The sequence below is a fragment of the Lissotriton helveticus genome, chromosome 2_1 (genome assembly GCF_964261635.1).
Source record: "Lissotriton helveticus chromosome 2_1, aLisHel1.1, whole genome shotgun sequence".
Taxonomy (NCBI): domain Eukaryota; kingdom Metazoa; phylum Chordata; class Amphibia; order Caudata; family Salamandridae; genus Lissotriton; species Lissotriton helveticus.
In genome coordinates this window covers 199,714,382-199,727,031 of record NC_136059.1, presented here as the reverse complement: position 1 = coordinate 199,727,031, position 12,650 = coordinate 199,714,382, and the positions used below count along the sequence as shown (strand labels likewise).

Below are 12,650 nucleotides of genomic sequence, written 5' to 3'. Positions count from 1 at the left end.
AGCCATTGGAATAATAGCTCTTCTAATTAAACTTATCATTTGAATGACGTATCCATCATGGACGACATGTCACTGGCTGGCATGACATTCCTATAACAGTTTAATTCAATGGCATGAAGGACGTGTGTTAACAAGCTACAGGCCATCAGGACTAGGGAGGATTGGACTATTTTCAGTTACAAACTGTGCTCCAGGAAGGCGATAATCTGCCTTTTGGAGGCTAGACAAGTAAACCGCCTGTATGAAAGCTCATAGATATGGTATTTGGCTATAAGGGAAGGGTTTTCAATGGAGACCACCAAGTGGTTTTAAGTTAGTTTGTCTTTTGAAAGCCTCATTAGATGACGCCAGATAAAGATATTTTATATTTGCAGAGGAAGACCAAATATACCCAGACATTTTTGTAAAACCCACTGGAGTCGATTTTAGGCCAAATCTTGGAATACCTAACTTCCAGATATCAGATTGGAAAAAATCCGAAGACACTTTCAGGAAGAAAAACGTAAAACCTAGTTATTCATCAACTTTGAACTCTTTTGGTGCAGTACACCCCTCAGTTGTATTTTCTCAATTTTAAGACGTACAATTGTCAGGCAGAAGCAGCAGTTTTCAAATAAGTTAACATAGCAGAAATGACTATCAAAGAAAGAGATTAAAATTATAAATAAAATAACCTTAAAACCAAACAGGACAGTAAGAGAAATGAGTTGCAGAATGAGAACCAGCACAGAACAGTCTGTAATGTTACAAAATTGCAGGATAGTAAATCTTTTAAAGGTTTGACGCTTCAGAGGTATTGCAGAATCACCAAGACAGTAGAAAGGGCATACTACACTTTAGGAAATTAATGAATGAAAAAAAGATATTGTTCAGTTAATAAAAACGTACAATACAACACATTTCATACATATTACCATTAATATATATATATATATATATATATATATATATATATATATATATATATATATATATATATATATATATATATATATCAACTCCGTTTTTCTGCCGAAGGCAGAATGTCTTGCGCACTCCCAGCTTTGAGCAGATAAGACCATTAATCCAAATCGATATGGAAGTTGTTTTTATTCCATTACAGCTCGTTAACCGGCACACTGCTCGACGCGTTTCGCGGCACCACGCCGCTTTTTCACGAGACTTAAATGTTACATTGGTTTTTGTTATTGTTCATGTTTAAATAAAGTGTTGCAACACAAAAAAACAGGGAGGGGCGAAACTAAACTTAGTGAAAATAAAAGGGGACTGTTTACAACCACAGGGAGCCCCTAGGTCTCAGAGACTTCCTTTCCCCAAACCGCTAAGCATCCTGGTATATGTAGTTCCAAACTGTAGTTTCATCACTTTTTGAGCAAAAATCTATACATTTCAATTTGTGTCGTTCACTTATTTAGATAATTACAATCATTATCTGCAAATTAATTATTGTGTGTTGTATCACTTCCCTTTAACCCTCCAGTGGGTCTTGCTTCAATCATCATCCCTTTCTATTGTCCCCTCCAGTGGGTCATTATTTTATAAAGCGATATCTATCAATTCATTTTTGTTATTCATCACCATATGGTTATTTACAGAACACTATTTTACGTTAGCGGTATATCCATTCTAGCAAATTGTGCAATATCAAATTAGAACAAAATGTGCAAAAGTAAATTTCAAATATATGCTTTTGAGGGCAGGAATTTTTACAGTTCAAAAATGTCTCTATATACTTTTGTATATTTCAGGGGGTATATTTGATGGAAGAGCTGGACATCAAAGGTGGTAATGAAGTTCTTCATCCTGGTTAAGCCCGAAGGGGCTCAGCGTTCGAAAGTTCAAAATGTGCTTAGATTCCTTCTGTCGTAAAGTTCTTTCACGATCACCTCCACGCGGGTGATTCGCCACCGTTTCAATGGCATAGAACTTTAACTCTTTCCAGTTACTGTTGTGTTCTTTTTCCATATGTCTGGAAACGGCATTGCTTCGATCACAATTTATCGTGGCCCTCACATGCTCAAGGATTCTTTTCTTTAGTTCGCACTTTGTGCTGCCCACATATTTCAATGCACAAGGGCATTCTATTATATAGACAGGACTTGATTGTGTGCTTTCCGCACTACACTTCCCAGAAGTCTCATTGGAGCCTCCCATTGGCGGGTGAGTTATATGAAATTGGAGAAGTGTAACGGGTGCGCACACCGCTTCCGTTAAAGCCCCTGAAGAGAAGCAGATGGAGCTTCGAAACGCGCCGGGCAGATCCATTACGGAGCGGCGTCTACGAGCGGATCCCCGTCCTCACCTACACATAAATAAAGCTGCTGCTCGCGTGCTACTCATAAGGTGGACAACCTTGGAGCGTGAATCTATATGCGGCAGTCCAGCCGCAGAGTATGCACCACCCCGTTAACGTGGGGGTCACGGCAGTGAAGTAGCAGCCGTACATGGGATCGAGGACGGGCCCACTCGTGGAGTCCATACAGGACTTGATTGTGTGCTTTCCGCACTACACTTCCCAGAAGTCTCATTGGAGCCTCCCATTGGCGGGTGAGTTATATGAAATTGGAGAAGTGTAACGGGTGCGCACACCGCTTCCGTTAAAGCCCCTGAAGAGAAGCAGATGGAGCTTCGAAACGCGTCGGGCAGATCCATTACGGAGCGGCGTCTACGAGCGGATCCCCGTCCTCACCTACACATAAATAAAGCTGCTGCTCGCGTGCTACTCATAAGGTGGATAACCTTGGAGCGTGAATCTATATGCGGCAGTCCAGCCGCAGAGTATGCACCACCCCGTTAACGTGGGGGTCACGGCAGTGAAGTAGCAGCCGTACATGGGATCGAGGACGGGCCCACTCGTGGAGTCCACACAGGACTTGATTGTGTGCTTTCCGCACTACACTTCCCAGAAGTCTCATTGGAGCCTCCCATTGGCGGGTGAGTTATATGAAATTGGAGAAGTGTAACGGGTGCGCACACCGCTTCCGTTAAAGCCCCTGAAGAGAAGCAGATGGAGCTTCGAAACGCGTCGGGCAGATCCATTACGGAGCGGCGTCTACGAGCGGATCCCCGTCCTCACCTACACATAAATAAAGCTGCTGCTCGCGTGCTACTCATAAGGTGGACAACCTTGGAGCGTGAATATATATTTAACAAAGCATCCTCGAAATGAAAGCGCGCTCCAACACCAGCAATATTTTATATATATAATTTTATTTTTTTTAAACAAATTTAAAATGAGGGTTAGTTCCACAGTAAGAACACTCAATTCATCTAAATAAAATGTGTAACCTACACAAAGGGTATTTACTGATGACACAATCCGCCTAATATTTCCTCTTACGTACGGTACCCTGTTTATTCTGTTTGATAATAACTTGCTACTTTTGGGAAATGAAGGATTCTCTACTGAATAAGCTCAACTAGCTCAGTCATCCAGAAATTTTCATCACCCACCCTACAAGTTCAAAATCCAGCAGCAACCTTACCTGTGAAGCATCTGAAGACTTTGACAGGCTGATCCCATTGACAGTCAGATCAGTAGTAGCTGGGGGGAAAAAAAGAAAAATTACCAGCATTACAGAATAAGAAAACAAACAAAAATTCTCTGTGCTGGTAGTTTCATGTTGTAAGGATTCTGTCTCTTTAGAATAGTAATAGACTCATTATTGCAAGCAATATGCTCACAGGAGGTTATCTTTACTCGGGAAAGAATTCTGCAACTCAACTATCAATAAACATGAATAGATCATAAAAGGCAAATACACAGTAGTACAAAAAAAACAAAAAAACACAGGGGAGTTAGCGTGAATGACCCATTCTGTAAAAAAAATGGTTCCGAGTCATATACACAGAGTGACATTATGGAATATGGTACCTTCTACAGGAGTCCTGTATCTTTCACTGCTATTTTTATGTTATGGTATGTGCAGGTTTCGTAAGTGTTGCCTGATGCTGACCCACTTTGGTAGGTTAAGAAGAGTTCGGACTGCGGCATTCTGAACTACCTGAAGCTTGTTCAGTAAATAGCCAGACAGTTCAACGTACAAGGTATTGGCGTAATCAAGGCACGAGATGATCAGGGCACTGGTAACAGTTTCCCTTGAAGAGATTGGGAGCAATGGTAGAAACTTTTTTAACGATTTCAGAATGACAAAGGACATACTAGTCAGCTTGTTAATCTGAGGGCCAAAGCTCAGCTTTTCGTCAAACCAAATCCCTAATTATTTGGTGGGTTTGCCATCATATGGAGCTTAGTATTTCATAATTCTGCAGAATGCTATGTTTGCCATACTAGAAAGCATTCACTTAAAATAAACACAGGTATGAAACCATTGGAGCTCTGCAAAGAACGTCAAAATCACCTGTTCAGCTGCAGCTATCATTTTGTGGGCAGCATTCAGGCTTCAGTACCAGAGGCCATTGGCTGCAGAGTAGCCTGTGTTTCTGGGTCCTTGTCCACCTGCAACAAATCCTTTTCTCTTGCTTTCCATTTTGCTCAACTTATTGCAAGTTCCCCATCCTGCACACTGCTTGTAGTGTTCTGCCTGTCCACAGATCCTGCAAACTGATTTTTTTTTAGCTATCACCACGTAGTGTTAAACGTGTTCCCTAGGTTTTCACACTTAAAGCATCTCAGCATATTTTCTCCTGGAGTACCCCCCCCCTTCAACTTCCTTGCTCCACACCTTTGACCAAATTCCTTTTTTATACTTTCTTCATGGCATGCACATTACTATAATTTTTATCACCTCTGTCACACACACTGTAGTATGTTTCATCACAACAACTGAGGTAATAACCTCTGTTTAAAATTCCGAGTTCAGATTAGTTGTGGCAGGACACTTGGTAGGTTTCAACTAATTAAATCATCTGCTTTCTCACCTGTCTTCAGTAAATTTCCTCATCTTAACCACATGTAGGCCATCTGGCACATTCACTAAATCAGGAAGAACGGATGATGTACACCAAAAATACAATTGTACATAAAGAATTGTTGGACAAATTCTGAATTTTAAAGACTCAGAGTACGAGGTAAGTCTCAGAAAGGGAATGCAAACACGTGTACATAGTGTATGACTTGTTCCGAAATTGATGACGGTGCCGTTGAGACAAGAGTTGAACAGAGTGGTGAGAGCTGGAGTGATTAAGGAAAGAAATTAGGAGTTGTTCGCACTCACAACTAATGTAGGGTGGGCATATGTTCCGGATGTGTGCAAACCTGCAGGACTTGAAAAGAAATTATTTGTCTGGACTCATTCCTGCTTCGGAAATGTAGGCAGTTTTGGGAAAAATGCATGATCAGTGTCATGGACATATTAACGGCATCTCACTTTAGTCACAACATTGACAGCATTTAGGCATCTGAGAACACCATTTGGAATGGCATCTGCAGTAACAGGGTTCCAAAGGATGACAGCAAAGGTTATGGCAGGAATTGAGAAGGTGATGATTTTTCACAATCACATGCTGGTGTACACTGTTGAATGTGAAATTTCAACTGGGTGCGCGGTGGCAAAGTAACTTGACATACAATGAATGACTCAAGCCAAAAGTGAACTTGGTTGAAACAGTAGAAAAAGTGCCTGTGGCATGGCAGAAGGATGAGGTCGGATCTTTTCTAGGGTTTGTGAAATACTGCTACAAGTTTACAAAGAATACTTGGCGTATATAGAGTTCTTTACATGTTTTGATTAAGAAAGAAGCAAGTTTTAAATGGTGGGAAGGTCACCAGAAAGCATTAGACAGGGTGAAACAAATATTGGCTTCAGTAAGGTGTTAAGCCAATTTGATGGCAAAAGAAAAACTATTGCCACGGTCAATGCAAGTTTAAAAGGTTTTGTTCTGACTCTGGTAGAAAAGGGTGATGAGCACATGGTAGCCTTTGCCTTACAGGAGCAGAGGTGAACTATTCAATGAATGAAAATGAGGATTTGGCTTGCAGATAGGGCATAAAGAGTTTTCAGATTTTTCTGCAGGGCCTTCCTTTTGTTGCGAAATTTAACCACAAATCCCTTGCATTGATGTTCTCATCAAAAGGGACATCACATGCTGCACCTGAGATAGTAACATTTATTAGACCACAATGTATGACCGAATTTGATTTTCAAGTAAAAGAGATTAAAAATTAGCTTGCCTCTAAAATGGGTTTGCAATGGAGGACATGGATAAAGTGTTGGAGAATGAGATGGAGTACAGAAATGGGCATGGGAATGATAAGGATGAGCAATTCTGGAAAGCGAGGGATTAACTGAACATTCGGGGATGGAACCCTAAAGAGGGCTGTCAAAATAGGTGTGTGGGAGGGGTAGGAGGGAGGTAGATAATCAACCTGGCTCATGATGGACATTAAGGACAGCAAAGGGATTAGTGCCTGAGTTTATCTTGGATAATGGAATATAGTTTGTCTCTGAAGAGATGAAGGAATGTTTGTGTAATGTGGCTGTAGTGCACCAGAAGACTGCACTTTATGCTTCCCAAGTGAATGGACTTATTTAGAAAAAGAACTGAATGGTTTTGAGGAGTATTCAGATGGCCTTGGCAGACGGGATTCTGATTAAGACACCTCTATGTGAGATCTTAAGGACACACCAATGATCTCCCTATATAGTAAATGCGTTATCTATACTAATATAATAAAGAGAAAGCCCAAACCTTTGAGGCGGGTAATCTCAGGAACCACAGCACCAATCACAACACCCAATACAGCGTTGGAAAGGGCAGTTGCAGCCGAAGGACATAGGCTATGCAGACGCCCACCATATACATTTAAAAGGTAAAAGAACCGTGCCAGCAAAGTAGTCCCTTCTGGGCGTGTTTGCGTTGTGCTGTGGGCGTGTGCTGGGGGCGTGTGGTACGTTCCGCCCTTCATGCCTTGTCTCATATTGTGTGCTAATCCCACCCTGCTCCCTTTAAATACAACTGCACCTCATAATCATAACCCACCCGTACTCCTTAAAATACCGCAACACCCTTAAACACTAACCCATCTTAACCTTATAAATATACCCTGTACCCCAAAACCCAAACCTAGCCCTGAACCCTATAAATACCCCTGTGCCTCAAAACCCAAACCTACCCCTGAACCCTAAAAATACCCCTGTACCCCAAACCTAGCCCTGAACCCTAAAAATACCACTGTACCCCAAACCTAGCCCTGAACCCTAAAAATACCACTGTACCCCAAACCTAGCCCTGAACCATAAAAATACCACTGTACCCCAAACCTAGCCCTGAACCCTAAAAATACCACTGTACACCAAAACCCAAACCTAGCCTTGAACCCTTAAAATACCCCTGTACCCAAAACCCAAACCTACCACATAACCCTAAAAATACCCCTGTACCCCAAAACCCAAACCTACCCCTGAACCCTAAAAATACCCCTATACCCCAAAACCCAAACCTAGCCCTGAACCCTAAAAATCCCCCTGTACCCCAAAATCCATACCTATCCCTAAACCCTAAAACTACCCCTGTACCCCATAACCCAAAACTATATCTGAACCCTTAAAATACCCAAACACCCCAAAACATATACCTCAGTACCCCAAAACATATACCCCTATACCCATACTTACCTTATCCAAACATTTAAAAAAAACACATGCTTTTACCATTCATGCATTTACAACTAATTTTGTTGTAAATGTATGCGTGGTAAAAGCATATAAAATGTAATGCCATGCGTTATAATGGCATTGCGGAGTCATGGTACTTTCGTAATGAAAGAATGCGGGGTGATGGTATGCAGAAAGAAAGTTGCGGAATATGGGTATTCACCCTCCCCCGGTAAGTACATTGGTGGGACGGCGGCCCAAATCTCCAGCAACATACTCATATTTTTTCACCACCCATTTGAAAAATGCACAGGTCTCTCTCATTGATGGCCAGCACCGACATACACTTTTAGATACACCTCCCGCCACAAGTTCTAGAATTGCGAACTTTAGAGCTGGGGAGCTACGTTCGAATCTCGGCATCAGCTCAACATCCTGTGATTCCAGGCAAATCGCTTTGTCTCCCCGTGCCTACCACAAATTAATGTGTTCTTCTGTAATGTAAATTGTGCTCATGCCATGTTGTCGAGTTCGCGCTATATAATATTGCAAGGAAAAATAAAGTAGGGAAACTCGAGTTCACACACTACTGAACGCGCACTCTTAAGTGCATCAGCAGTGCACTTTGAATCGGAGCGTTTCACAGGCCTGTCACAGATAAGAAATGCTATCTTTTTTTTTTTTTTTATTTTTTTTTTTATTGAGATGGTTCCAGGTATCTAACAAAGAGAAAATCCATTAATACATTAATACAATAATCAACAGGATAAAATCAGACATTGAAAATACAATATAAATCTTATAAATACAATCATAGGAGAGATAAAACATGGTTGTTTCGTAAAATAGCACATACTGGAAGGCACTCAACGTCACCCAGGGTCTGTAAGCTCTTGTTCATCTAATTTCTCTCCAATTCCTAAGAGGAGCCCATATCTTCTTACCATATTCTTTCGACCTCTTTCCTTTAAAATCGTACAGACATTCCTCTATATTATGAGTCCCGAGAAGCCTAGTTAACCACATCTGGAATGTAGAAGCTACAGAATCTTTCCAGCCAGCTGAGATTAAAATCCTAAAAACAGCCATACAAAGAGAAATCTACATTTCGAATTGCGCCCTGAGAGCAGTGGCTGCGCGGAGGCAAGATGGCGGCCGCTGAGGACGGCTGGGAAGCGGTGAGATCGGGGAGATGTCGGGTCTGAGATAGCATGACAGTCAGGCTTAGACAGCACACCATCCAGCATACCGCTCAAGGATTAATATGAGCGAGAAGGACGGTGGACGGTAAAAGGACATCAAAATATCAACTATCCTCAAAAGGCTTAAGAAAAAAAAAAACGCTGTATGCTCCTTACCTGCCGCCAGCTGCTCAAGCGGCTTCTATGGGAACTGGCGCAAGCTGCAAGGAGGTTCACGTCGGGAGGCGTGTCAGCAGCCGGACTGCTCGCGGAATTGATCGAGCAAGTGCTACGGAGCTCGCGTAGCAGGCGGAGCTCGCTGGGGAGGAAGCGGCAGAGGCTCTGGAAAACCCAGCAGGCGAGCGTGCACCAAAAGACGGAGGAGAGCACACGGGGCATCCTGGAGGCGGCGGTGATTGAAGACAAGTCAGGCAGCATATCGTGCGGTAAGGAGCAGTTTGGGGACAAGGAAAGGAGGAGGGAAATTATGGCTCCCAAACAGAGTGCTAGCTCCAAAGCTGCTGCAAGGAGGAAAGCTGCAGCTGAGCAAGCTGAGTTAATGGCTGAGAGGGAGGCAGATGGCAATAAGAAGAAAAAGCAAAATTCTCCCGTTAAAAAAATGATGCAAACGCAAGGGGCAGCTAAGGGTAATCATGGCACTACTCCGATTTCGGATATCTTTCAAAAACTCAGTAAAGACAAAGACTTCAATGAGGTCAGTGATGAGGTATCGGAGGGAGGCGGTAACCCTAAAGGAACTTGTCTGGCTGCAGAGAATGAAGAGAATGCAGAGAATCTGTTGGATATACCTCCGCAGCTTGTTGAATTCACAAACAAAGAGGAGGATATTAAAGAGAAAGCCGGATCAGTCGAAGAGACGGAAAATAATATTACTGTGTCTCCGAACCCAGAAGCTGATAAAACCCCTCCGGCGCTGGTAGAGGAGCCGGAAGAAGAGGCCAGCGAAAGTACAGGCGATAAGAAGGAGGCCCCCAGTGAGGCTTTCTTTTCAGTCTCTGAGGGGGGAGAATGGTCGGATGAAGACGATGACAGTCTGGAGCAAGAGATCAGCGGTTCAGCCACTGACAGTGAGCCAGAGAAGGAAGATTTAAGCCCTCCGACAACGGCAGTAAAACTTGATACAGGTACAAAAATACATGGACAGAAACGCGAACATTCAACGATTAATTCTGTGTGGGAGAGCCCAGGAGGTGAAGCAGCACAGATGTCTCTCCTGGAGGTGATACATCAGGAAATAATCGCACACAGGGAAGAGGCCCGACAGGAGAGCCGCAAATCACAGGCTGCAGTCAGGAAAATACAAGGAGCGGTAAGGAAGCTGGCTAAGGTGTGTGTAAATCTGGGAGAGCGAGTTAACAACTTGGAAGAAAGAGTCGTGTCAACGGAAGCAGAGACAGCGGCTGCCTCCAGCAAGGTAGATCTACAGGGTGAACAGTTGACAGATGTGCAATGGAAGCTGGAGGCGCTGAAAAATAGATCTCGGCAGAATAACCTGCGGGTATTGGGGATACCAGAGGGATCTGAAGACTTGGATATGAGAGCCTTTGTGGTAAAGTTGTTTGAACATGCTTTCACGGAGTTAAAGGGCTGAAATTGGGCAAAAGAGATCCAGAGGGCGCATCGTATCCCCTTCAAAATCAATAAAAATGCCAAGGAGGGAGATAAGCCCAGAGCAATTTTAATATTTCTTGGTAACTACAACTTGAGGCAGGCAATTTCGGAAAAGGCAAGACCGGACCGGAAAAAAAATGTTGATGGCTTCTCCTTTTTCGTTCGCCCGGACTTCTACCATGTCACTGTGGAGAGACGCTGGAGATTAAGGCAGATGATAAAACCATTTCAGGACAAGGGTATGCAGGCATACTTAATCAATCCGGCACAGCTGAAAATAATTAACGGTGGGAGAACCTTGTATTTCTCCTCCGAAGTGAAAGCAAAGGAGTATCTGGACACACAAGGGGTTTAGTTTAGTATACTCCGCAGATTTGAACAGTAATGACTTTATGGTAGATATGGTTAATTCCTAAATCGGCTGAAATAGGAAGCAGTGATGACACTTGGGGTGCGGTGGGGTGTGGTGTGCTGTGTTGGGTAGGGTGATGTGGACAATGGTGGACAATGGTGTCACAGGTACTATTCTGGGTTATTTAGAATTCTCCCCGGTTATTACCGCGATCCATCACGTGCACAGACCAGCAGGTCTGAGCGCCTCTGAAAAAGGGGGTTGCAGGGGGGGTGGGAGGGGCTGAGGGAGGGGAAGGGAGGGAAAGCGAGGGGGGGGGAGCTGGGGGGAAGAGAGGGAACAGTGGGGTGGGAAAAAATAGAGAAAAATTTTGAGATGGAAAAGGGTTTGAGGTTGGTATGCTGTAGAGATACGGATAACAGGCAGGTCAGACGTAGAAACGTTGTTAATGTCAAACATTAAGATATGTTCTATCAATGTAGGGGGGTTAAATGACTGGAAGAAACGACAGAGATTGAGTCACTTCGCTAAATTTAATAATATTGACATACTGTGTATACAAGAGACCCATCTACCCTGGGTTAAAAGGAAGTTATTGAATATGCACGGATATATTATGCTAGGATGCTCATCACAATCATCTACAATAAGGGGGGTGGCCATTATGGGGAAATGCAATCTGGGAGGGGTAAGACGCACCAAAACGGATGGGTCCGGCAGATGTGTTCTGTTGGAATTGAATCTAGGTATCACATTGTGTGTGATCTATGGACCAAATGAAGATGACCCGACAATATTTGATGAGCTGGAAGAAGAGCTAGCTAACTGGGCTACCCCTCTGGTACTGTGCGGAGACATGAATATATCGGCTGATTGGAAGCAGGGAGGTAAATATACAGGACGCAAACATAAGGTATATAGGGCTTTAGGCTCCCTATTAAAGTCGCATGGTCTGATCGATGTATGGGGGGGAAAAACTGCCTGCGGATCCAGGTTTTACTTATTTCTCATATCCAGCTCAGAAATACTCTAAGCTGGACTATTTCTTTGTCCCAACGGGGGAGATATGCAAGGTTAGAATCGCCAAACTTCCAAGAATAGTCTCCGATCACAACCCTCTAATAATGACATACAAAGTGCATAATATTCCTAGGAGATCAACTAAGTGGACATTTGAAAGGAAACTACTAAACGATGATAGGTTTGTTAAACACCTTAAACAGTGGGCGAAGGAGTTTTTCGATATAAATAGATATAGCTCATCCCGGGACGGAGTCTGGGAAGCCTTTAAGGCATCTTTAAGGGGGGAGACGATCAGCTGCTCTGCCAGGTTAAGGAAGGAAGACAGAGGTAAAATGGAGACGCTCATTTCTGAGTTAGCAGTTTCAGAGAATCGGCATATAGTGGAAATAGGATCAGGTAAGGATGGTAGTCAAACCGCCAGAACTATGGCTCTGATTAAGGGAGATATTTTAAAAGTGGTCACGCAAAGGGAGACAAGAGAATATCAGTCGTCTCGTGCCAAACGATATGAGACAGGGGAACAAGCTGGTAGAGCACTAGCGCTCCGTATAAGACAAGAAACCAACAAAAATAACATTCGTAAGATTGAAGATAATGGGATAGAATATACGGACCCAAAAGAGATAATGGGTGTTTTCCAGAAATTTTACCAAAAACTATACGATCAGGAGGCGGGCTGGGTACCATCCAGGCAAGGGCCCGGTTATGTGTGTCCGGTTCTAGAGGACAAAGACAGGGAGCAGCTAGAGAATGATATAACCCCAGAGGAGATAAGGCTCGCATTACAGGATTTAGCTGCAGGTAAAGCCGCGGGACCAGACGGGATACCCATGGAAGTATATAAGACCTTAGGGGAGGAAATCCTCCCATTGCTCGTGGATCTTTTTAATGGAGTAATTTGTTCTG

The 12,650-nt window shown here is 43.2% G+C and overlaps 1 protein-coding gene across 1 annotated transcript in view; it reads right to left on the bottom strand.

Annotated features, from left to right (window-relative positions):
- The window catches only part of NOL6 (nucleolar protein 6), a 471,490-nt gene that overhangs the window by 352,359 nt on the left and 106,481 nt on the right, over positions 1–12,650 (bottom strand). Inside the window, exon 9 of the mRNA XM_078674724.1 lies at positions 3,486–3,544. Within this exon, the coding sequence (XP_078530850.1) occupies positions 3,486–3,544 (59 nt within the window). The remainder of the gene's footprint in view (positions 1–3,485; positions 3,545–12,650) is intronic.